This window comes from Oncorhynchus kisutch, linkage group LG1 (assembly GCF_002021735.2).
Source record: "Oncorhynchus kisutch isolate 150728-3 linkage group LG1, Okis_V2, whole genome shotgun sequence".
Lineage (NCBI taxonomy): Eukaryota > Metazoa > Chordata > Actinopteri > Salmoniformes > Salmonidae > Oncorhynchus > Oncorhynchus kisutch.
In genome coordinates, this window is record NC_034174.2 from 16,882,459 (window position 1) to 16,909,993 (window position 27,535).

At 43.3% G+C, this 27,535-nt stretch overlaps 1 protein-coding gene across 5 annotated transcripts in view; it reads right to left on the reverse strand.

Moving 5' to 3' along the window:
• Positions 1-27,535, reverse strand: part of LOC109898396 (forkhead box protein J3-like) — a 163,038-nt gene that overhangs the window by 41,814 nt on the left and 93,689 nt on the right. For 4 of the 5 annotated variants that reach the window (XR_004202704.1, XR_004202702.1, XR_004202700.1 and 1 more), the window contains exon 2: positions 20,917-21,384. Coding sequence is in view for 2 of the 5 variants with exons in the window: in XM_020493365.2 (XP_020348954.1) it covers positions 20,917-21,240 (324 nt within the window). In the remaining 3 variants the exon portion in view is untranslated. Of the gene's footprint in view, positions 1-20,916; positions 23,512-23,542; positions 23,615-27,535 lie in introns of those variants that run through there. The other variant, XM_031787900.1, reaches the window with a different exon arrangement.

Genomic DNA, 27,535 nt, shown 5'->3' on the forward strand with positions numbered 1-27,535 from the left:
TATCTCTCGCGTATCAAGTGTACAATAATGGTTTTGCATTCATCAGATATTAGAAGCTTGAACTGTGCTGACTATTTAAAAAGGTTTCTCCTTAGCATGGTTGTGACATGCTTCAGACACAGTACAATAAAAAGCAACTGCAACAAGCAGTTTTAACCCCAGGTAAAGCTGTGCTGACTATTTAAAAGGTTTCTCCTTAGCATGGTTGTGACATGCTTCAGACACAGTACAGTAAAAAGCAACTGCAACAAGCAGTTTTAACCCCAGGTAAAGCTGTGCTGACTATTTAAAAGGTTTCTCCTTAGCATGGTTGTGACATGCTTCAGACACAGTACAGTAAAAAGCAACTGCAACAAGCAGTTTTAACCCCAGGTAAAGCTGTGCTGACTACACCCACTGGATAGCCATAGTGGGAATTGACTGCCACGGTCATGTGATTCTATACAGATCTTCGAGATCTGATAGGCTACAGGTCATATTTCACACATAAGTACAAGGACAAGTTCGGCAAATGACAGACAGGCAGGTTCGTAGGAGTGTTGGGACTGGAACCGAAAGGTGGCTGGGTTGAATCCCTGAGCTGACAACGCAATAATCTGTCATTCTGCCCCTGAGCAAGGCAGTTAAACCCACTGGTCCCCGGGCGCCGATGACGTGGCTGTCGATTAAGGAAGCCCCCCGCACCTCTCCGATTCAGAGGGGTTGGGTTAAATGCGGAAGTCACATTTCAGATGAATGCATTCAGTTGTACAACTGACTAGGTATCCCCCTTTCCCATCCATCAAATGAGTATAGAGCCGTGAAGCATTGGAGGCCAGGCTTATAAAAGTACTATACTAGTTAAGAGTTCAGGTGGCCTCCGCATGACAAAAAGGATTTACCAAGATACACTTCAAAAAATGTCTAATTTGAGTCAAGAAGGAGTTGGAGCACTCAACAAAAAAAGGCAGAGATGAATTTATTACAGCTCACTTGAATCCACTGTTCAGGGTGAGTACACAGGTGACTGATGTTTCAACATCAATCTGACAACTATACTAGTTACTCTGGCTGGGAAGGTGTGAGAGACATGGAGCTCCTTTCCAGACAGGTATGCAGGGGCCAACATGGTGCTGGTAGAGAAACTGACACTCCCCCTGGCTGGACTGACTAACACGCCAGTCAGTCAGTCACTGAAGACAGTCTATCCAAAATGCACACACAGATATAGTCCTTCAAAACAGACATTAGAGTATTCCCCATGTTCTGGCTTTCCAGTTTGGCAGTGTGAGATCTGTGATCCTCTCAACAGTAAGTCAAGATATCCGTCTTCATCTGCTGTGTAACTTTGTTGAAGCCCACATATAGGAAGGAGTACAGCCACAGACAACACGGCTCAGCTGACAAACTAACAGCTAACAAAGTGTTCATGAAAGCTGCACCAAGGATGTTCCCTTTTCAGCAGAGGAAGAGATTTGGAGACCAACACAGAGCTCAACCTCCATCACACCCACATCTTTACCTGCTTTGTTGAGTAAGCTAACCTTGAACGGGGTCTGCAGACATTTAGAAAAGCCTGTGGATGCATTCAAAGTTAAAGCTCTGACTTCGGTGAAATATTGTACTTTTGTTTTTTTTGAAAGCCTCCATTTCAAAATTGGAAGTCGGGTTGGCTGCTGCAAATTTATTTTTAAAGGCTGTGGGGAAAATGAACTTAATTTAATACTGAATGACAGGTCAACACAACGACAAAAGATCTGAGCCACTCGTCTGAAGCCTCTTTTAATCATAGTCCTTCAGAGAGCTCTCCCCCGCTTGCTGCTGTGAGCAAAGCACACACAGTCAAAGGGCTTTCCACAGCCACTCACATAACTCACTGCAGAGACAGAACAGCACAAGAGGCTAGCTACTGTAGCTAGCGGACTACAGCAGCCTACAGACAAGCTCAATCATTTCACTGCAAACGAGCACCCTTAAACAGATGGGGATGGCACTATTAAATAGATGATCTACTCTGTAAATCTATGAATGTCAAAATCTGCAGCATCCAGATGAGGGCTCACTGCACAAAAAAAACATTTTTTTAAAACAGTGTATTATATATTTATGTATTAACCCATCCACCACCCACCCTCAGACGGCAACTTTTTTTAAATAGATTCTTTTTTACAGCTTTTCTGCTACTTCTACTGTCTAATCTGATCTCCAACTGTGACATTTCAAAAGAGGAAACAAAGACACATGACAGGTTTTCAAAAATTAGGGAAAAACAATAGTCTTGCACTTAGCCTAAGCCATTTGACAAAACACACAAAACAGTAGTGAATTCACAAGATTTGCCTTAAGACAGAAGAGCATAATAAGCCTGGCTGCTACTGTACATTTGGTCCATTTCTTTGAGCGATGCAGGCTTGCGCTTTTGGGCTGTTGTGCTATACATGGTTCCCTCTCTGTCTGCAGATGCAGAGGCAGCGCCAGGCCATGAGAGATAGGAGGCAAAATGACATCCTCCAGTTTCTGCTCCCTGAAAGCCTTCACATACTCTCTGTTCCACATGAGAGATCTGATGAAAGCCGTTTGTCAGTACGCCATTTAGAGCATCTTCACACTTAACTGTAAAAATACCATCCTCTACACATATTACTCAAAAGGTAGTTAAATAAAGATTAAATAAAGGTGTAGTAAAAAAATTTAAAACGGCAAAATTGGCACCCAAAAATACCGATTTCCAATTACTATGAAAACTTGAAATCGGCCATTCCGATTAATCGGTCGACCTCTAGCCTGGGGTCACTAAGAAATGTCCTTGTTTTTTAAAGAAAAGCAAAAAAAATTGTCCATTAAAATAACATCAAATTGATCATAAATACAGTGTAGACATTGTTAATGTTGTAAATGACTATTGTAGCTGAAAACAGCTGTTTAATGAAATATCTACATAGGCATACAGAGGCCCATTATCAGCAACCATCACTCCTGTGTTCCAATGACATGTTGTGTTAGCTAATCCAAGATTCATTTTAAAATGATAGTTGATCATTACAAAACCATTTTGCATGTATATTAGCATAGCTGAAAACTGATTAAAGAAGCAATAAAACGGGTCCTTCTTTAGACTAGTTGAGTATCTGGAGCATCAGCATTTGTGGTTTTGATTATAGGCTCAAAATGGCCAGAAACATAACTTTTCTTCTGAAACTCATCAGTCTATTCTTGCTCTGAGAAATGAAGGCTATTCCATGCAAGGAATTGCCAAGAAACTGAAGATCGTACAAAGCTGTGTACTACTCCCTTCACAGAACAGTGCAAACTGGCTCTAACCAGAGTAGAAAGAGTGGGAGGAGCCGGCGCACAGCTGAGCAAGAGGATAAGTACATTAGTGTGTCTAGTTTGAGAAACAGACACCTCGCAAGTCCTCAACTGGCAGCTACATTAAATAGTACCCGCAAAACACCAGTCTCAACATTAAGAGCAAAGAGGCGACTCCGGGATGCTGGCCTTCTAAGCAGAGTTGCAAAAAAAAAGCCATATCTCAGACTGGGGAATAAAAATAAAAAATTAAGATGGGCAAAAGAACACAGACACTGGACAGAGGAAGATTGGAAAAAAGTGTTATGGACAGATGAATCTAAGTTTGAGTTGTTTGGATCACAAAGAAGAACATTCATGAGATGCAGAAAAAAATGAAAAGATGCTGGAGGAGTGTTTGACGCCATCTGACCATCACATCAAGCAATGTGATGGTCCGGGGGTGCTAAAGTGGGAGATTTGTACAGGGTAAAGGGGATCTTGAAGGAGGAAGGCTATCACTCCATTTTGCAACGCCGTGCCATACCCTGTGGACAGAGTCAACATCTTGACTATATTTCCTAATGATTTTGCAACTATTTTCACGTAAGTTTTCATGGAAAACAAGGGCATTTCTAAGTGACCCCAAACGTTTGAAAGGTAGTGTATTTGGCTTCGGTATTGTTATTTGTGTTACAAATCTTTCATTTTTTTTGCAAATTCGTCGTACTTTTTAACTCGGCAATGTTGGGAAAGGGCTCGTAAGTAAACATTTCACAGTAATGTCTACTGTTGTATTCGGCGCTTGAGACATTTTGATTTGAACTTTACATTCATATGAGAGGGTTAATTGTTTTTTGGGCTAAAATGTAATGTGTGGGGCCAACAGACTCACAGCACTGTAGCCCCCTATAGTGCCCACACAGAAACATTCTTTGGTACCTAGTGTTGCGAACCGCCCATTTAAAAGTAGAAGACATTAAATACTACAAAGATGTAGCCTATTGGATAATAGGAACATTTTGTTTTATATGGCCTTGTGCGAGTCGCTAGCTGTGTAAGCAGTGAATATAAAATAGATGTAAAATGAATGAAACATTTATGGGGTATATCAGCTTTAATACTGCAGATACATTGATGAAAGCCACAATCTAACTGTCTGCATCATTTCCAATCCATATATACATAGATATATAGACACACACATACAGTGCCTTGCGAAAGTATTCGGCCCCCTTGAACTTTGCGACCTTTTGCCACATTTCAGGCTTCAAACATAAAGATATAAAACTGTATTTTTTTGTGAAGAATCAACAACAAGTGGGACACAATCATGAAGTGGAACGACATTTATTGGATATTTCAAACTTTTTTAACAAATCAAAAACTGAAAAATTGGGCGTGCAAAATTATTCAGCCCCCTTAAGTTAATACTTTGTAGCGCCACCTTTTGCTGCGATTACAGCTGTAAGTCGCTTGGGGTATGTCTCTATCAGTTTTGCACATCGAGAGACTGAATTTTTTTCCCATTCCTCCTTGCAAAACAGCTCGAGCTCAGTGAGGTTGGATGGAGAGCATTTGTGAACAGCAGTTTTCAGTTCTTTCCACAGATTCTCGATTGGATTCAGGTCTGGACTTTGACCTGGCCATTCTAACACCTGGATATGTTTATTTTTGAACCATTCCATTGTAGATTTTGCTTTAGGTTTTGGATCATTGTCTTGTTGGAAGACAAATCTCCGTCCCAGTCTCAGGTCTTTTGCAGACTCCATCAGGTTTTCTTCCAGAATGGTCCTGTATTTGGCTCCATCCTACTTCCCATCAATTTTAACCATCTTCCCTGTCCCTGCTGAAGAAAAGCAGGCCCAAACCATGATGCTGCCACCACCATGTTTGACAGTGGGGATGGTGTGTTCAGGGTGATGAGCTGTGTTGCTTTTACGCCAAACATAACGTTTTGCATTGTTGCCAAAAAGTTCAATTTTGGTTTCATCTGACCAGAGCACCTTCTTCCACATGTTTGGTGTGTCTCCCAGGTGGCTTGTGGCAAACTTTAAACAACACTTTTTATGGATATCTTTAAGAAATGGCTTTCTTCTTGCCACTCTTCCATAAAAGGCCAGATTTGTGCAATATACGACTGATTGTTGTCCTATGGACAGAGTCTCCCACCTCAGCTGTAGATCTCTGCAGTTCATCCAGAGTGATCATGGGCCTCTTGGCTGCATCTCTGATCAGTCTTCTCCTTGTATGAGCTGAAAGTTTAGAGGGACGGCCAGGTCTTGGTAGATTTGCAGTGGTCTGATACTCCTTCCATTTCAATATTATCGCTTGCACAGTGCTCCTTGGGATGTTTAAAGCTTGGGAAATCTTTTTGTATCCAAATCCGGCTTTAATCTTCTTCACAACAGTATCTCGGACCTGCCTGGTGTGTTCCTTGTTCTTCATGATGCTCTCTGCGCTTTTAACGGACCTCTGAGACTATCACAGTGCAGGTGCATTTATACGGAGACTTGATTACACACAGGTGGATTGTATTTATCATCATTAGTCATTTAGGTCAACATTGGATCATTCAGAGATCCTCACTGAACTTCTGGAGAGAGTTTGCTGCACTGAAAGTAAAGGGGCTGAATAATTTTGCACGCCCAATTTTTCAGTTTTTGATTTGTTAAAAAAGTTTGAAATATCCAATAAATGTCGTTCCACTTCATGATTGTGTCCCATTTGTTGATTCTTCACAAAAAAATACAGTTTTATATCTTTATGTTTGAGGCCTGAAATGTGGCAAAAGGTCCCAAAGGTCAAGGGGGCCGAATACTTTCCAAGGCAATGTAGATATATCCATATATAGATATAGCTATGGATATCTATCTCTCTGGATCTATCTAGATAAATATTCATATTGCTTTATTATTTTCCCCTAACCCCACCACTAATTGGAGTAAACTAAATGGACAACAATTAGGCTTCTGCTTCCAGCTTATACATACAATTTACGGAAACAATCTATTTTACAATAGTCATATTTTGTTTGTTTTTAGTCCCATCCTTCAGCTCCACTCAACCCCTCCCATCCATCTGTGAACACCAAGTTGATTTATATTTTTCATATAGTTTTCAACTGTACTGTTTCACAAAAGTTCTGAACCTTTCTATTCTCTTTTTTTCTACAGATTGTAAATTAAGACACTTTTTGTAAAAAAAAATGTATTATATTATTGATAGATTGACTGACATAAAAAAAAATGAAATCACCCAGCAGTGACAATTGCAGAGTTAGCTCCAGGTAAATGTTGCAATTCTTCAGCCATTCCTGAACCTCTGACCAAAAACAAGCTACATACGGACCATGCCAAAACAAATGATCTAATGACTGTCTCTTTGCAGCAAAATCTGCAGAGCTGGGATGGTTGTAACCCCCATACAGTGCATTCGGAAAGTATTCAGACCCCTTCCCTTTTCCACATTGTTACTTTACAGTCTTATTCTAAAATTTTTTTATTTTTTATCCCATCAATCTACAAACACCATAATGACAAAGCAAAAACAAGTTTAGGATTTGTTGAACAAAATATAAAACAGGAATACCTTAATTACATATGTATTCAGACCCTTTGCTATGAGACTTGAAATTGAGCATCCTGTTTGCATTGATCATCCTAGAGATGTTTCTACAACTTGATTGGAGTACACCTGTGGTAAAGTAAATTGACTAGACATTTGGAAAGGCACACACCTGTCAATACAAGTTCGTACAGTTGACAGTGCACGTCAGAGCAAAAACAAAGTAATGAGGTCAAAGGAAATGTCCGTAGAGCTCTGAGCATCATGTCTGGAGGAAACCAGGCACCATCCCTACAGTGAAGCATCGTGGTGGCAGATTCATGCTGTTGGGATCTTTTTCAGCGACAGGGACTTCGAGACTAATCAGGATAGAGGGAAAGATGAACGGAGCAAAGTACAGAGCATTCCTTGATGAAAACCTGCCTCAAAGCTCAGGACCACAGACTGGGGCGAATGTTCACCTTCCAAGTCTAGGCAGACAGACAAGACAATGCAGCAATGGCTTCGGGAAAAGTCTCTGAATGTCCTTGAGGGGCCCAGCCAGAGCCCAGACTTGAACCCGATCTAACATCTCAGGAGAGACCTGAAAATAGCTGTGCAGCGACGCTCCTCTGACAGAGCTTGAGAAGATCTGCAGAGAAGAATGGGAGAAACTCCCAAAATATAGGTGGGCAAAGCTTGTAGCGTCATACGCAAGAAGACTCAGGAATGCCACGGTACTTCAACTGAGTAAAGGGTCTGAAAATGTATGTAAATGTGATACATTTTATTATTTATTTTTAATAAATTAGCAAGCATTTCGAAAAAACAATTTTGCTATGTCATTATGGGGTATTGTGTGTAGATTAATGAGGGGATTTTTTTTTTTAGAATAAGGCTGTAACATAAAATGTGGGAAAAGTCGAGGGGTCTGAATACGTTCCGAATGCACACTGTGTGTATATATATATATACACGTACACTTGAAGTCTGTAGTTTATATACGCCTTAGCCAAATACATTTAAACTCAGTTATTCACAATTCCTGACATTTAATCCTAGTAAACATTCCTTGTCTTATGTCAGTTAGGATCACCACATTTTAAGAATGTGGAATGTAAGAATAATAGTAGAGAGAATTATTTATTTAAACTTTTATTTCTTTCATCACATTCCCAGTGGGTCAGAAGTTTACATACACTCAATTAGTATTTGGTAGCATTACCTTTCAATTGTTTAACTTGGGTCAAACATTTCATGCGGCCTTCCACAAGCTTCCCACAATAAGTAGGGTGAATTTTGGCCCATTCCTCCTGACACAGCTGGGGTAACTGTCAGGTTTGAAGACCTCCTTGCTCGCACATACTTTTTCAGTTCTGCCCACAAATGTTCTATAGGATTGAGGTCAGGGCTTTGTGATGGCCACTCCAATACCATGACTTTGTGGTCCTTAAGCCATTTTGCCACAACTTTAGAAGTATGCTTGGGGTCATTGTCCATTTGGAAGACCCATTTGTGACCAAACTTTAACTTTCTGACTGATGTCTTGAGATAATGCTTCAAAATATCTACATCCTCCAACATCTTCACAAGGTCCTTTGCTGTTGTTCTGGGATTGATATGAACTTTTCGCACCAAAGTGCGTTCATCTCTAGGAGACAGAACACGTCTCCTTCCTGAGCAGTATGACGGCTGCGTGGTCCCATGGGGTTTATACTTGCGCACTATTGTTTGTACAGATGAACGTGCTATCTTCAGGCATTTGGAAATTGCTGCCAATGATGAACCAGACTTGTGGAGGTCTACACTTTTTTGCCCCTGAGGTCTTGGCTGATTTCTATTGATTTTCCCATGATGTCAAGCAAAGAGGCACTGAGATTGAAGGTAGGCCTTGAAATACATCCACAGGTACACCTCCAATTGACTCAAATGATGTCAATTAGACTATCAGACGCTTCTAAAGCCAGAACATCATTTTCTGGAATTTTCCAAGCTGTTTAAAGGTACAGTCAACTTAGTGTATGTAAACTTCTGACCCACTGGAATTGTGATACTGTGAATTATAAGTGAAATAATCTGTCTGTAAACAATTGCTGGAAAAATTACTTGTGTCATGCACAAAGTAGATGTCCTAACCGACTTGCCAAAACTATAGTTTGCTAAGAAGAAATTTGTGGAGTGGTTGAAAAACGAGTTTAAATGACTCCAACCTAAGTGTATGTAAACTCCCGACTTCAACTACATATATCTCATTCTATTGGTTGCAATAATTTTGTATAATAATCTAAATTGGAAAAACTCGAAGCAGATTTAAATGGTTACCGGTCCTGGAGATTTGGGGGTGTAAAAACAACCCGTTCTGTAGAAATGCCACAATAATACATATAGCCGAGCCTTGATCACCAAAACGAAATGCATTTACCTTTTTTAGGGTAGAGGGTATAATAGTGAGGGGCAGATCATGAGCCACGTGTTGGTGGTTACATTTAGCCTTTACATTACTTAGTAAAGGCACAATTGAAGGAGAGGAAATAATGTGGTTACTTTGGGCCATGAAGTCTGGCAGAGAAAACAAAGACCTTTGATTTGCTTCCATGCCTACATTTAAAATGACGGAGTTTATACTCCACAATAAGAGCCATAATCAGAGCATACAACTCATAAAATGTAGGCAACAAGAATTCCTTAATCTACCATTCTCGACAAAGTCAAATGTATTAGTCTACTTTTGAAAACAAAATGGTGACTTAGGCTACGCCTGAGAATAGCACGATTATTTCTCCGGAATGGAAAAGAAAAAACATCCTATCACATGTAATGTACCAAGAGTGTCAAATTGGTTAGGCCTTTTCATTTTCTATTCAGTATTAGAGACATGAAGGCCATGATTGAGCACCACTAAAGGCAGGACGGAGGAAGCTGTTGCAATTGGGTCGACCTCATCTGAAACATGGTGGGGTTGTCTGGTGGCATCATGCATAGACTATGCCTGGTGAATGCAAACAGACTGCCTCTGGGAGTTTAGCTGCTCAATGAATTGCAAGAAATGAATTTTTGTGGAAATATGAGTCCTTCGTTTCATGTTCAGTTGTGTTCTTCTCCCATCGCTCTCAATACGGAACAAACAGGGAGTAGAAAAGGATACATGAACTTGATCAAAAAGTACAGGGGTCTTCAGGGCCACATTCACCATCATCCGAAGCCTCTGGATTGGCTGTACAAAATACAAATGATCCCCCAATAGGACAGAGCGAAACTATCCTCCAATTATATAAAGTATGATCAGTAACTAGTCAAAGAAAACAAACTTAAGTTCGTATGGGGCAGCCAATCACGTCATGCCTTTGCATCATAATCCAATAGAACATTACTCAATCCTGTAACCGAGGTAGATCTCCCGCGATAACCTGTGCACTATTCGTTTTAAAAGGAATGCACAGAGAAACAGAGAAGAGACTTTCGACTTTGATGTGCCGCCTTAGCTTCCAACTTCAGACCAAATCTGAACTTTCCTAGAATCTTATTTGACTTGCTATGGAGGTAAAATAAGTCACAGCCTTCCTAAACAGTCAAGGAGCCAAGTTAATGTAGAGCTGCCATACTCGCTGACCCATAAATAATACATTGCAGTGGTCAAGAGGGGCCAGACACCTCGGAGCACCCATTCATCCCACTATGGGCTAATTCACAATCTGGACCCCTACAAATCAGCTTTGGATAGACAATCTGGACCCTCTCTTTCTAAATTGATCCACCTCAATTGTTGCAACACCTATTACTAGCCTGTTCAAACTCTTTCGTATCGTCTAAGATCCTCAAAGATTGGATAGGTGCCGCGGTCATTCCCCTCTTCAAAGGGGGAGACACTCCAGACCCAAACTGTTACAGACCTATATCCATCCTATCCTGCCTTTCTAAAGTCTTCAAAAGCCAAGTTAACAAACAGATCACAGACCATTTCGAATCTCACCGTACCGTCTCCGCTATGCAATCTCGTTTCCGAGCGGATCATGGGTGCACCTCAGCCATGCTCAAGGTCCTAAACGTTATCATAACCGCCATCGATAAAAGACAATATTGTGCAGCCGTCTTCATCGACCTGGCCAAGGCTTTTGACTGTCAATCACCACATTCTTATCGGCAGACTCAACAGCCTTGGTTTCTCTAATGACTACATCGACTACAACTACTTCTCTGATAGAGTTCAGTGTGTCAAATCGGAGGGCCTGTTGTCCGGATCTCTGGCAGTCTCTTTGGGGGTGCCACAGGGTTCAATTCTGGGGCCGACTTCTCTGAATAGACCAATGATGTTGCCCTTGCTGCTGGTGATTCTCTGATCCACTTCTATGCAGACGACACCATTCTGTATACTGGCCCTTCTTTGGACACTGTTTTAACAAACCCCCAGATGAGCTTCAATGCTATAAAACTCTCCTTCCGTGGCCCCCAACTGATCTTAAATGCAAGTAAAACTAAATGCATGCTCTTCAACCGATCGCTGCCCGGACCTGCCTGCCCGTCTAGCGTCACTACTCTGGACGGTTCAAACTTAGGTATTTGTAGTTGTCCACATATTCTAGGTGTCTGGTTAGACTGTAAACTATCCATCCAGACACACATTAAGCATCTCCAATTCTAAATTAAATCTAGAATCGGTTTCCTATTTCGCAACAAAGCCTCCTTCACTCATGCTGCCAAATATACCCTCGTAAAACTGACCATTCTACCGATCCTTGACTTCAGCTATGTCATTTACAAAAAAGCCTCCAACACTCTACTCAGCAAACTGGATGTAGTCTATCGGGCGGGCGGGTGCGGTTCACCAAAGCCCCATATACTACCCATCACTGCGACCTGTATGCTCTCGTTGGCTGGCGCTCACCTCATATTCGTCGCCAAACCCACTGGCTACAGATTATCTACAAGTCTCTGGCCTCGCAGCTAGAAGAGCTACAGGCTGTAGGGTCAGGGAAGAGGGCTGCAGGGCTCAAAGCCAGGGTTAACCAATCAGTCTGGGACCCACCCACTCTGATCTCCATATACATACTGTTGTATTAGGACAGACCTCACAACATCTACCTACTGTAGCCTGAATAGAGCCTGAGCAAAACCGCAGCTGACATTCACAGTAGCTCTGTTTGACTATACTTACTTGTTGCCAGTGTTCAGACTGGGTTGTACACTGGAATCTTATCAATCACCAGGAAGAGCTGAAACAAATATGTTTAAGTGTTTATCGTTACCTTGCAGTAGAAAGCCATTCTGCTTACAGTCCCTGCCTTGTAGCAAATTTACTTTCCATTAATTTTTACTTTCCATTAATATTTTTGCGTTTGTTAATGGGACATTCATTGGATAAATTAACTGCAGAAAACATACATTGAGAATGGTGACATTGACAAACGAGCAATTACAACCAGCGATATTTATGTGTCATATCCCTGGCTGCCATGACCTGCGATTAGCCCCTCCGATGCTGGATGGGAGAGTTGTGGCTGTCAATAGGAGCGGAGGGGAAGGCTGAGCAGCCCATTCTGACATGTCATCCATCACTGGGTCCGCTCCGCTCCGCTGCCACAGCTGTGTCACTGTCCCCCTCACCATAGAGCGCTGACCCCAATGAGGACCCCGCAGGCATGGAGATCAACTTTCACTCTCATAGGCCGTCCTGACGCGAGCAAGGCCAGAGAGAGACACATACAACAAAAAACGATTTGTGGCAATGACATTCTGATCACTACGTCAATAACTAGCAATGTTATACTCTCCACTTAGAGAGATATCTTGGTGTTCACCACATGAATTTAAATGAAGAAAGTGGAGATTGCAAGCGGCAGTGTGAGGCTATTAGCTCTGGGAGAATGACAGGAGGGGTGATCGGGGTTAAGTAATTACCACGGTGGAGAAAGGACAGATTAAACAAAGATGAAATGAAACGACGTTGGCCAGCAATGTTCGCACTATAATTAGACTACTAACCATGCTGATTACATCAGCATACCAAAGATTTGGGCTGGCTACCTCTGTTTCTAATTCCTATCAGATGACAGTGATCAGCAGTGTGGATGTATAGGCTACTTAACATAGCTTAGATCCCTGTACTGTAGGTGTAACTACATTATGCTCAGCTGAGAGTTTACCTCAGCCAGCCTCCAAACCTCTGGCCAGATCACCAGCTAGTCTCCTGTTCCCTGGACCTTCCCACAGACCTCACAGCTTCTGCTAATTAGTTATGGCTGGAGCTCTCTCTTTCAAAAAGGAAACGCTGAGCACGGGAGAAAAGCTGACAAATTAGTGGCGAGCTTCACAGGAGGCAAACTGATCTACAGGGAGAGCAGACTACCTCAATTACGGATATTATTAATTCAATCAAACAAAGACCTGGAGACAGACGGAATGAAATCCTTCAGACACATTTTGTTGTTGTTTTATCATTCATGGTTTCTAGAGCATTTATGAACCTCTTTATAAAGCAGAAGCCAGCGGCAGCAGCACTAGCCAGTCTAGCCCAGCTTAGGCCGATTTAACAGGGCAGATTCAGAGTTAAAGGCGGATTCCAAGGACTGGGCTCTATTTATAGCATGTAGAATTCATTATGGCTCAGCGCCTCCCTCTCCCCCCTCGCTCTCCCGTTCTCCTGGCAAAATCACAGAACCTATGAGAGGCCATGCTTAGGTCAGACTGTCTTAACACAGAAAAGCCACGAGTAGGCTTTCAATAAAGACTAGACTGGCCAAGCTGATGCTTTCATGATTGGGCTTTACAGTATTCTTACACTAGAGCCATGATTAAGCTTTCACTGTCTAGCAGGGGCCTATGTTTTGTACGATCATCATTAACCTTTATTCTAAGCTTTTTAATCAAGCTGTCCCTTTTTAAGTCAGATGGTCCAGATCCATCCTCAGACATCGCATTACATTTTTTGGATAAGGCTTTAAATACAGGATAACATTTTGCTATGTCACAATTGCACAAAACACAGGGACTGTCATCAGACTGGTTCTGCCCTTACAATGACAGGTCATAGATCAGGAACACCATGATAAAAAGGCCAAATGGACAAACCTCAGAAAATAATTCACATTTACAATGCAAGATTTTCAATTAAAATCTGACTGGGTACAAAATGATGACTCTAGGATTCTCACACTATCCGTTGTCCCTACAGAAGAACCTGACGACTAGCTAATGATTTCCACACTTTTATGAGTTGTTTTAAAGTGTTTAAAATTCTTTGCAGTTCATAACTTTAATTATGTAGCGAGAGTGATTTCCCCCTCGAGCAGGATCCATTTCCAGATCTGAGACGAGACATGGGCACGGCCCATTGGAGGTAATGATCTCAGTCCCACATAAGCGATCTGGAACATATCTGGAAAAGCCATAGAAATACAGAAGAACCACCCCTTTCCTCAGTTATTGAATACGCATATGTAAATCTCAGCCACTCCAAATTCATCCCTATAATGTACTTCAATGTACTGCTCAGGAAGTATCACTGCGGTGTATAGTGTATAAGTCCAAACCCTATCCCCAGCTACTGAGTGGCTCTACAGCCAATCCTGCTTCCCCACTGCTTTACTGTTGCTGTAGCGCTCAGTGGCTGAGTACCGTTCCAGCATAACAGAGAGATGCAGTGCTTTTGGAAAGGCCTGGAGCAGTGACTCAGCAAGTGTGCGCCCCGTCCAGAGCACAACAGTGCATCACCGTCCAGCTAAATGCATTGCTCGGCACAGAAAGACAAAACAGACTAAAAAAGCTCATGTTTAGGCTACGATTGTTTGTATGCGACCTATAGATAAGACTGAACTGTGAAGTCATGGTCATGAGCAGGGAAGAGATACTGTTACATATAAGAACAGTCTAAATCAGTACATACAGGCCACAAAAGAGACGTCTCCAGAGCCAGAGCCCTTTCATGTTCCTCCTCACTGTAGTTGACTCTTCACTCAGCGGGGTGTGGGGACAGCAGCTCCTGCCAAATGGATCCAGGGCATGTCAACCGGCATGTCCTCTCCGCCCACTCTGAGGGGCAGAGCGTGAGCAGTGGGGAGGCGGTGGGTGGCAGTAGCAGAGGAGGGTTTAAGGTGAGGCTGGTGGGTGGGTTGTCAGGCAGGAGCTTCCTAACATGGGAAACCGGCACACAGCAGGACCAAACCGGCTGCCGAATGAATCCCTACCGCCACCAGGCCACCACACATCCACTTCTGCTGCATCTACAAATTACAGCAATCTGGGGAAAGACGGAGTCGCTAAAGATATTCCCACATGCACCTCAAAAAACAAGGCTCTCACTTGCACTGCACTCCCTTTGATACAGCATGATAAGACGGGGTTCTAAAATGTCAGATTTTTTGGATAAGGAAAAATAAGCTTTAGTGTTAGACTACTGCCTAAATGTGTATCTGAACTGTTGAATTATTCAATATCAGCAAAGCTTTTAAAATGGAAATGCTTGCTTAACAGCGTAATGATGATACAGGCTGGATGAGCAGATGGAGGCATCACAGTTTAGAATTTGAAGCAATTTGACACTTTCCCATTCCACGCCCTGAAACCCAAGCTTGTGGGGGATTGCAGGGGCAGAGGAAAGTGCAAATACTCTTACCTGGCTGATCACATTTAAATAAGCAACAGAAGGAGCTCAGCTCTCCAAATCACCTCTTTAAAAAAATTGAGACGTCTCCAGGCTGCCAAAATTAAGCCCGCACCATCCAATAGGAAGACCAACCTTTGATCTGTTTAGAGCGCTGTGTATTTGCATTTTATAATGAGATCAGAGGCGAGCTCTGTCCAGGGCCACTGCAGAAGGCAACACCACACCCCAGCTCTAGTCTACAGACTGGCCGACAGACACTGGAGGAGACATGTCTCTATTAACATGTCACAGTAGCTGTTGCTGCAGTAGGGGAGATAGTGTTTGTTGGGCAATCAGCGGCCACATGCATTATTTTTTCAGCTTCCCTGCACGCAGGTGTGGAAAAAACAGGGGGGGAATCATACCAGTAGTAACAATCTCCTCCTCAACAGTTTAAGTTCAAAAGCAAATATTTCAGGAATTTTTAACTGGTTGAGAATTGCTCTACATTTTCTTTGGCATCCCTCACCTGCGAGAGACTCAGTAGGGAATCTTCTGCAGGGAAAGAGTTTCTGCCTGCTCTGGACGACATTTGGTGTGGGGAGCAATATTTGAGATGGGAGTGGGTGGCAACACAGTCAGAAGCTGTTGGATGAGGTGTGTTGTGTATATTGTGGAAAGTCTCCAAATTGGTGCTGTGACGTCATCGTGGCAACAGCAAAACATAATCTAGCGAAGTCTAGTGACAAATCAAGGGGCCAATAGGGATGGGGAAAAAAATCTAAAATAATTGATAGTCGGATATAATTTACTATGTATTGTGTTGTTTGGACAATATCGGCCTCACAACCACAGACTTCAATATTGTTGGAAATGCATTCCAGGTGAAGCTGGTTGAGAGAATGCCAAGCCTGTGCAAAGCTGTCATCAAGGCAAAGGGTGGCAATTTGAAGAATCTCGAATACACTTTTTTGGTTACTACATGATTCCATATGTGTTATTTCATAGTTTTGATGTCTTCACTATTATTCTACAATGTAGAAAATAGTACAAATAAAATACAACTCCTGAATAAGTAGGTGTTCTAAAACGTTTGACCGGTAGTGTGTATAATTTTGTTGAAAGGTTATGGCTGTTTTTTTTATGAATGTCTCTAGCCATTGGTTACACAGTTCTAGGTAACTGTGCCAGCCCTACTAACACAATCCTGTTTCCCGGAGTTGGAGTGGAGCAAAGAGAAGTTTGCGGTGTCATCTGTGGGCGTGGCTCCGCTGGACACACGTTTTCATAGGACGTGATCAGATTAGACGGCCGGTTCTTAGCGGGATTATAAGCCTGTTTTGTAAAGATGGATTTCAAATCTCTGCAGATAATAAGCGCTTTTGCATTGACTGGGTGGGATCCCGGTAATTCTCTAGTTTCTAGACATTTAATACCTGTACACTGAGGTTTATGCGTGTTGCACCACTAAGGATCCCACACTAATGCATTTCAGCAGTAGCCTATAAGGCCAACAGTTCCCAAACTACGGGTCGCGACCTCATGTGGCGTCGTCTGATATGAAATATGGTAGCGGGAGAATTTCCAAAATCCGGGGGGGAAAAAATAATCTTTGCATCTCAAAATCATTGTAATGTGGTTTACCTTAAAAATAGAAATGATCACAGGAAAAGGGCACACTTGAGCGTTGCACTTGAATCATTCCCACGGTGAAAGGCTAGGCCTGCTATGCTATGAAACTACACTATTGCAGAGACGTTGATATTACTGGACGCAATTGATACGGTGAACACAATGTGTGGGGAGGCAGAGGCACAGAAACTCACATCAATACCTTTGTCAGATATGTTAAACGAAGAATGTACGCTATTAAAAGCAATCAAGAGGAAACTGAGTGAACAACTCAAACTTCAAAACGGACGTTAGCTGTGAGGGCCGAGATGACCATGCATTGATTTTTGTTCGCTATACTTGCGGGGGATGCTACATATTGTTCAGTCTCACAATTCCCAAGCAAGAAACAGCACAGGGGATGTTCATTATGCTGCGTGACTATATTGACGAAAAACAGATTCCATGGGATCGAATGGTGGGTTCTTTTGCACAGATAGGGCTCCATCCATGGTGGGACAGAGGGCAGGCCTCTGCCTGCTAGTTCTGAATGTGTCTGCCTCTGCCATATGGACACATTGTACGATACACTGAGAGCAACTAGCGGCAAAAGAGCTGAGCACAGAACTCAGAGATACTGCAGGAGGTAACTTCAATTGTAAACTACATCAAATCACATCCACTGCGCGCGTCCTCCACGATGTGGAGATATGGGATTAGAGCATGACAATGTTCTATTCCACACAAAAAGGCTTGGTGGTTATCGAGGGGGAGGGCTGGAAAGATTTTTCACATTGATAGAGGAACTGTTGTCATTCACAATGGATGTAAAAAATAATAATAATAATAATATATTTTAAAAAATACTTGGTTGACCTTGTGTAATGAAAAGAAAAGGTGTCCACTTGCCTATGTAACAAAGATTTGGGAAATTGAATACAAGAATGCAGAGGAAATATATATTCTACAGATGAGTGACCAAATCAGTGTATTCAGAGGAAAGAATTATAATTGGAGAGAGTTTCTCAAAAGTGAACCATTCCCGTTCCCTTGGCGGTGCATGTTTCTAACAGAAAACAACATCGGTAAGTGTCCCGGCTGCTATGAGACCAGGCTGGTGTCCCACACGAGTAATGACTGCTCACCTCCAATGCTTGTAAGAGGACCTACTTCCCAATCCATTTGACTGTGATCCTGGCTCAGTTGACATGCCGGTAAGTGAAATGGAACAGCTGATTGAGCTGTCATGTGACCGAATGCTGCAGACAACGCATTCACAGGTCACTACGGAGGAGTTTTGGTTCCTGCAGTCTCCCTCTGAGCATTAATGCCGCGTTCAAGACAACTGGGAACACGGGGGAAAAAAGGGCTCAGACTGAGAAAAACGGTCATCCAACTCAGAATTCCAACTCGGGAACCTTTCAAGAGGTCCGAATTTCCGACATGAAGATTACTGACAATTTGAGTTCCCAGTTGTACTGAAAGCTCCATAAAACTCATGGTACCCTGAGCCAGGTGAGATCTGTGTAAAGCTGGATTCAGTGCTCTCCTCTGCATTAAAGCCAAATATCGATCCAGGTTGGAGAAGCTCTGACGCGACATGCATCAAGCACACCCATCTCATTAGGGGTGGTGAAATAACCTCCATTATGTCAGACTCATTTGCAATAGACTTCCATTGCCCCACATTAAAAGTATGTGATAGTGAGTTGAGAAGACAATCAGAAAGTGGTCATGTTTTTCAGTTGACTGCTACAGCCCCAAATAAAAAAGTTAACATTCATGTTAATTACATTTTTTTTTTCACATAGTTGAGCTGGCGAGAATTTTCAGATATTAAAATTGGGTTGTGTTCCAAAAAGAGTGTGTGAACCCCTGCAATGGGCTGTGTGCTCGGAGAAAGCAAGTCACGGCAGGGACAAAGTTAGACACCCAGGCAGGACATGATCGCTTTAAATTCATTAGTGGACGCTCAGGAAGGAGCCAGACAGTGTCAAACTCATAAGCTTAGAAACTGACCCACAGCCTAACGTCTTGATAGCATTAAAAAGTCTCAACAGGCGAGAGCTTCTGATAGGTGACACCTCCTAACCTGGGAGAGACCGGATCGCTCTTATTCGCCATTTAATCTGGAGAAAGTCATTAGGGCCAGCTCCACATATCCAATATTGAAATGACGTGGACTCGAATGGATGGGATTGAGCAGCAAGATTGAATTGAAGTGAACGGAGGATAGGACTCCACACAGAGAGGGGTCCATTTTAGAATACAAGAAGCTTAATAAAATGTACATACATGATTCTATCATGTAACCTGCTCGGTGATGTTGGTACAAATAGATACGATGGGATGAGGGGGAAACTACAGAAAGGATGATGCATCCTTAGGCAAGTGTTCTTGTAAGAGGCATACTGGGTCAACAATACATATAATACAGGAAGAGTCCGTGCGTTTCTAGCTGGTCCCCTAACAACACCTTTAACTTATAGCGCCTGCACTACAGCACAGGCCCACACCATGACTCTTCTGCATCACTTCAGAGTTAAAAACATTGTCAAAAAGGTGCGTAGAGAGTGTGTAAGATAGCCTCTGTCTAAATGCCTGCTCGTGGTCGCTGTGTGCATATTCACTCCTTCAAACGCAGCATTCATATTTTTTTGGACCTTGATGAATTATCTGTTCTTATTGACAGCACTTATTGATATTTCTTAAAAGCGTAGGCTAATGGAGTTCTATTGAGATGATTAAATGAGTTGTCGGCGCCTGGATGAGCCCGGTCTCATCTCGGCGGCACCGCCTGCATTATCATACAGAGCAGACGTGTGCGTGCTCTGGCTCCTAAATTCCTGCAGCGCGCCGACATCACTGGGGGAATAGCGGAGCGATGACTGCATCCGACCTACATTCACCTCACCCAGACATGCTCACAACAACCCTCACACACGCCCACTAAAAAGGAATACACGCTATAGGTGTATTCATATCCTAGTAGATACAACGTAGGAGGATAGGATGACTACTGCTGCAGATTGCATCCCCAGGACTAGCACCCTGCTAACTGAACTACATGCTTTTGCTCTTAGAAAATGGAAATAAATTAACAGGGAGTAAAACATGTGTAGTGCCATTACATTTTTAACATCACAACCTGAAGATTGTCAACCTGAATACAAGTCAACATCACCATAAAGTACAGATGTTAAAATAAGTTCAAAAGGTCATTATCCACTAAAGTTTAGTATCCTTAGCAAGATATCGCATATCTACAGAGTTGACATGACGCCAACTCAACCCAATTTTATAATATTGTTGGATACGTTCTTCCCCTTCCATAGATTCACACCCACTTGCTCTCACACACAGGAAATGGGCTACATACATTGTGCCTGGCTGCAATAAAGCAGAGCCTCACATTCTAGTCCATATAAATGTCACTGACTGGAAAAAACAATATCACTTTCTATCTGGGCTCTGTAAAAGGCAATCAGCATAGCTTCATCTCTGTATATCACGTGCTCCTTGAGATGACACAGCACTGGCTCTCTCTCCTACATAATGGCATTCTCCTATCAAGGCAACTGCAATGAATAATACCACCCATGAATGGGCTATTTAGTCTGTGTTCGCTCAAATAGGGCCATCTCTCGCTCTGAATATTCATCCAGAATTGTACACTTCACACAGTTCTCAGGGCTGCTCCTATTATTTCACTCAAAGATGTAAGGCACTTAGTGGATATAGAGTGGGTAGTCTCACTTTGAGCTTTAGTGAAATAACAGTGTGGGTGATTATTATGAATGACAGTTAGCTTTATGTCTAACTCCATGTCTACAAACCATCTCATACACTCTGTCATGACATCAGCTCAGAATGACATCCATTCTACTCCAGCTCCTTTCTGTCCATCATCTTACCTTCCAGCCGCTGCCTGCCTCCCGGTAGTAGGGGAAGTTGTCACAGATCCACTGGTAGATCTCACTCAGGGTCATCTTCTTCTTAGGCGAGCTGTTGATGGCGAAGGTGATGAGGCTGGCGTAGCTGTAGGGCGGCTTGCCGTCTTTGTGCTGCTGGACCTCCTCCTGGTCCAGAGTGGTGTTGGGGTCCAGCATTGCACTCTTCTTGCCCATGCCCGGCCCCCCGTGGTGCCCCTGGGCATCAGCCTTCTGGATGGCTGCCCGCATGGTCAGCTGAGGCAGCCAATCCATGGAGGTCAGACTACTCTCCAGCTCCGACGTCATAGTGACGACAGGCTGGGCTGCAGCGAGTCTGCGTGGTAGAAGGGGGTTGATGGGTAAAATGCAAGCCAGGTGAGTTGAGTGGAGGCTGAGGACAGGGCTCCCCCAGCTCAGGGCTTCAGCGATCTAGCTGTCTCTGAGTGAAACCTAGAAGATGAAGAAGAAGCAGAGTTTTTAGTCCAGCTACTCACATTTGGAAATTACACTAACAATGAGGTTGGTTGAGCATAACTAATTACACAAACATGTCTGGCAGCTAGCTAAGCATTCAGTATCAAATTAGTTCCATATTTCCTGTAGTGAAACTGTACACTGCAGACTGGTTTTTGGTACTTTCAAAATACCAGGGCTCCCTTAACATGTGGATGCTTCCCATTTTTCATGTGAATATAGAAGGGTTGGGAAATGCCAGGGACCTGGCAATAAAATAATAATGACACTAAGTGCAAATACAATATTTACATTGCCATTTTAGTCATTTAGCAGACGCTCTTACGGGAGCAATTAGGATTAAGTGCCTTGCTCAACAGCGCAGACCTATTTTTCACTTAGTTGGCACGGGGATTCGACCCAGCAACCTTTCGGTTATTGTCCCAACGCTCTTAACCACTAGGCTACCTGCGGTTAAGAGAGATTCTCACGATTCTATATATGTATTTCGATTCGATACTTCTATTTTATTGTGATTTGATGTTCCACACATACAGCTCACCATATGTCTGCAGCAGAGGGAGAGCATGACAAAACGAGTTTATCAATAAGTGCTGAAGACATGTTGGCTCACTATTAGGAAAGAAATGGAGAACAAGCTTTGGGTTGAAAAACACAGAACTTCTGGAGCAAGTCCAGTCCACTAGTGCTAACTAAAGGAGAAGGAAAACATACACGTACGTGTGAATATATTCATAGTTTAATTTTTTTACAGTAAAATATTGATAAATCCCAATCTTATTTTTGGACAATATTGTAACTGTACTGATTTTTTCCTCCATCACTAGCATATAGGCAGTGTTGTTGTTTAAACAGATACTGGACACCGGCAGGTTTGATTGACTCAGTCTGGCCCCAAGTCTGTGCCATGTCTTCAGTTACACTCCTGAGCTATGGTAGTGCAGTTTAGTTTCTCTATGTGGTCACAGAAACAATCTGAATCGTGTTCGTAACACCAGGCAGGGCTGTCTAGCAACTACTCATAACCCCTGATCCCAGGCCAGCACACAGGTACTCTAACCCCAAATATCCCACCACCCCCTGCAAGTTAGCTGATTCACACTCCCTCTCCCTGCCCACTCTGCTCTGCTGCCCATGCTAGATGGGGAATTGTTTTCACAACTGCCAGCGAAATGGTGGAATGGCTCATGAGGAATTGCGACCCTCGTGAGGTTAGTAAACTCCCCTCCCCTTTCTCTCCCACAGGCGGAGCCTCTGACATAAACAAGCAGCCTTGTGCAGTTGTGCCAACCACAGTCCTCAGCTCAGTCCTCTGCACCCACAAACAGCTTCTCTCTGCGATCGCGGCCCTGCTTCTATTTTAAACCAGAGACCTAGGCCTAAATGTACAGGCATAGATAGGTGAACGCATGCCGCCATGCAAAACAAGCCCCCTTTGTAGAGACACCGCACTATGACGGAGAGAAAGTCCTGCAGGAGAAAGAGAGCGGAATCTCCACTCTGTATGTGTCCTCATAAGCCCGCCTTGCTGTATTAAATACCTCACAGGCCGCTCGCTGAGGGTTTGAGGGGCAGTAGGAATGCCCTTGACAGAGACTAGGTTAGTGTGCAGCCACAGCTCACCGACTGAAACCTCAGTCTAGTGGTAACAGACCCCGATCTGAAAGGAGATGCAGTAGCAGCACTTATAGCTCACTGCTGCTTTATTACATGACACTACCAAACACCACAGTGGCTCTGGAGCTAATTGAAATAAAAGGTGAGTCAGGACCTGCTAATGAGAGTGATTCATCATGATAAAATGATGGCAGAGCGGCACGGTCGGCGCCCAACCCTCTCCTAGAGCAAATAAATACCGTATTCTCATTAAGTACCATTGAACACAGGAATCCCAGATTGTTATTCAAATTATTGCATTTCAACACAAGCCACATCACTCGGTGTCTAAACCTCACCCTAACTAACTCTGCATGGTCTGTGTGCGCGTCGCTCTCTGGAGCCGGTCCTAACCTGTGCGTCGCTCTCTGGAGCCGGTCCTAACCTGTGCGTCGCTCTCTGGAGCCGGTCCTAACCTGTGCGTCGCTCTCTGGAGCCGGTCCTAACCTGTGCGTCGCTCTCTGGAGCCGGTCCTAACCTGTAACACAGTGGCAGTGATCCACTGCATTCTAATTATGAAGCAGGGCTAGGATGCAGCTAAAACCCCGTTGGCTCGCCATGAGAGGTCAGCCAGCAGGTTGATGACAGTGCCCCCCCCCCCCGAATGCCATTTGACCCCATGCTAATGACCCAGATTCTTTATAATGTGCAGGGCCGAGCGTCTTAATAAGTGAACCTTGGCTGTGGCAGGAATGATGAAGAGCAGGCAGTAGCACAGCAGCCCTTCTGCCTTCATTAGGGCAAGGTTCCGTGACAGACAGGCAGCCAGGGGTAGGGCTGAGCCTCAGAGAGAGACAGGCCCCGGCCTGCCGATGCTGGGGAGGAACGATGCACATGTACCACAGGCTAGGCATGGTCTGGGGTTGCCAGCCGGGGGGGGGGGGGGGGGGGGGGCATGAACGTGCTGGCAGCATCATATCTATCCAGAGGTCAGAGAGTTCAGGCCTCAACTAGAGGTCGACCGATTAATCGGAATGGCTGATTAATTAGGTTCATAACAATTGGAAATCAGTATTTTTTTGGTGCCGATTTTGCCGTTTAAAAAAATAAAATGTTTACACCTTTATTTAACTAGGCAAGTCAGTTAAGAACACATTCTTATTTTAAATGACGGTCTAGGAACGAGGCAAAACGACAGATTTTTACCTTGTCAGCTCGGGGGATTCAATCTTGCAACCTTACAGTTAACTAGTCCAACGCTCTAACCCCCTGCCTCACAAGGAGCCTGCCTGTTACGCGAACGCAGTAAGCCAAGTTAAGTTGCTAGCTAGCATTAAACTTATCTTATAAAAAACGATCAACGACTGTCGTTGCTCCAATGTGTACTTAACCATAAACATCAATGCCTTTAAAATCAATACACATATATTTTTAAACCTGCATATTTAGCTAAAAGAAATCCAGGTTAGCAGGCAATATTAACCAGGTGAAATTGTGTAACTTCTCTTGCATTGTGCAATGTAACAGGAATAGACTCATGGAATGCCACCAGTTAGATAAAATACTGAACGGAAAAAACGTTTTGTTTGAGGTGATAGTTTCTGGATTAGACCTAAGGCTCGTATTTCTGTGTGTTTATTATAGTTATAGCAGTCTGACTGAGGGGTGGTAGGCAGCAGCAGGCTCGTAATATTCAAAGGTAGAGTGGGGCAAAAAAGTATTTAGTCAGCTACCAGTTGTGCAAGTTCTCCCACTTAAAAGATGAGGCCTGTAATTCAACTATGACAGACAAAATGAGAGAAAAAAAATCCTGAAAATCACATTGTAGGATGAATATAATGAATATATTAGCAAATTATGGTGGAAAATAAGTATTTGGTCAAAAACAAAAGTTTCTCTATACTTTATGTACCCTTTGTTGGCAATGACAGAGGTCAAATGTTTTCTGTAAGTCTTCACACACTGTTACTGGTATTTTGGCCCATTCCGCCATGCAGATCTCCTCTAGAGCAGTGATGTTGCTGGGGCTGTTGCTGGGCAACACAGACTTTCAACTCCCTCCAAAGATTTTCTATGGGGTTGAGATCTGGAGACTGGCTAGGCCACTCCAGGACCTTCGTTGCCCGGGCGGTGTGTTTGGGATCATTGTCATGCTGAAAGACCCAGCCACGTTTAATCTTCAATGCCCTTGCTGATGGAAGGAGGTTTTCACTCAAAATCTCACGATACATGGCCCCAATCATTCTTTCCTTTACACGGATCAGTCGTCCTGGTCCCTTTGCATAAAAACAGCCCCAAAGCATGATGTTTCGACCCCATGCTTCACAGTAGGTATGGTGTTCTTTGGATGCAACTCAGCATTCTTTGTCCTCCAAACACGACGAGTTGAGTTTTTACCAAAAAGTTATATTTTGGTTTCATCTGACCATATGACATTCTCCCAATCTTCTTCTGGATCATCCAAATGCTCTCTAGCAAACTTCAGACGGGCCTGGATATGTACTGGCTTAAGCAGGGGGACACGTCTGGCACTGCAGGATTTGAGTCCCTGGCGGCGTAGTGCGTTACTGATGGTAGGCTTTGTTACTTTGGTCCCAGCTCTCTGCAGGTCATTCACTAGGTCCCCCCGTGTGGTTCTGGGATTTTTGCTCACCGTTCTTGTGATCATTTTGACCCCACGGGGTGAGATCTTGCGTGGAGCCCCAGATCGAGGGAGATTATCAGTGGTCTTGTATGTCTTCCATTTCCTAATAATTGCTCCCACAGTTGATTTTTTCAAACCAAGCTGCTTACCTATTGCAGATACGGTCTTCCCAGCCTGGTGCAGGTCTACAATTTTGTTTCTGGTGTCCTTTGACAGCTCTTTGGTCTTGGCCATAGTGGAGTTTGGAGTGTGACTGTTTGAGGTTGTGGACAGGTGTCTTTTATACTGATAACAAGTTCAAACAGGTGCCATTAATACAGGTAACAAGTAGAGGACAGAGGAGCCTCTTAAAGAAGAAGTTACAGGTCTGTGAGAGCCAGAAATCTTGCTTGTTTGTAGGTGACAAAATACTTATTTTCAACCATAATTTGCAAATAAATTCATAAAAAATCCTACAATGTGATTTTCTGGATTTTTTTTCTTCTCATTTTGTCTGTCATATTTGAAGTGTACATATGATGAAAATTACAGGCCTCTCATCTTTTTAAGTGGGAGAACTTGCACAATTGGTGGCTGACTAAATACTTTTTTGCCCCACTGTATACATTTTAAAAATCAGCCGATTAAATCGGTATCGGCTTTTTTTGTCCTCCAATAATTGGTATCGGCGTTGAAAAATCATAATCGGTCGACCTCTAGCCTCATATTTAAATACATTTTGAGTGTGGTGAACACTTGAACTGAGTGGAAGAAACACCTGGACAAATTCATTTATATTCAGAGGCGCGCAACTGAGTGGAAGAACCCACAAACAGCTTCTCTCTGGGATCAGCTTCTCTCGGTTTGATCCCCCTCGGATTAATGGCTGATTTGGTATTAGAGGTGGACATTAAATATTTTAATCCAACAAATTCTTGACAAGAGTTCCCTACCTTTTTATTACACAAAGAGCATTGACTGAATCACTGTCATGTGTTTGTACCTAAAGGCTGATGTCTCAATCAAACACAGTGCAGACATGTAGTGCCAAACCCTTCAGCATCATCCTCAGTGAGGCAATAGGGTGAGTATTGACAGCCTGCAGTCCTCACCTTAACATAACAGTAGATTACACTGTCTCCTTTGTGGTGTTGTGAGAGAATGGAGGAGAGGAATTGTGTTGGAAACTCAACCCTCCCACATTCCCCTCCTGCTAAATTGTTGCAGACGCCTACACTTGGCAAGCGTTCCATAGTTTCAGTACCTACTTATAGCTCCATTTAGGCTATTTCAAGTAAGTACCTTTAAATGTTTAAATGAAGTTGGGATCTTTAACGTTAAGAAAAATCCCTTACCGAACCCCTCTGCCTTCGCCCACGAGCTGGCCCGCCCCTCTGCCTTCGCCCACGAGCTGGCCCGCCCGCTCGCCCCTCTGCCTTCTCCCTCAAGCTGGCCCTGGTCTTGCGAGCACGGGGTAGTCTTGGTTGCTGAGCGGGTGGGGGTGTTTTTGTCTCATAATATGAAATGACAGTAGGCTACCGGTATAGCCTGCATCGATTACCATTTTCAGATAGAATGGTATGTGGCCCCTTGAAAGCACCTTGCCTACGGCATGTTTGTTAGTCAGTTAGGGTTGGCTACACTACGGCTTTTTAATCTGCCGACACAAAACATTCTCTGAAGAGAAACAGCATTTTACTTGTCTGTAAAGTAATGTCGCTTCTGAAGTGGGACTAACTTCCAACACTAGGCGACCAGAACTGACAATCCTAGCCTGCCTGCGGGCAGACCACTTGCCTAAAAAAGTACTTTAACGTTTGTTAAATAACGCTCCTTACCAAGACATTTAGTAGAAAGAAGGCACATCTAGCTATCACACCATAAAAAATAAACAGCAGCACATCAATC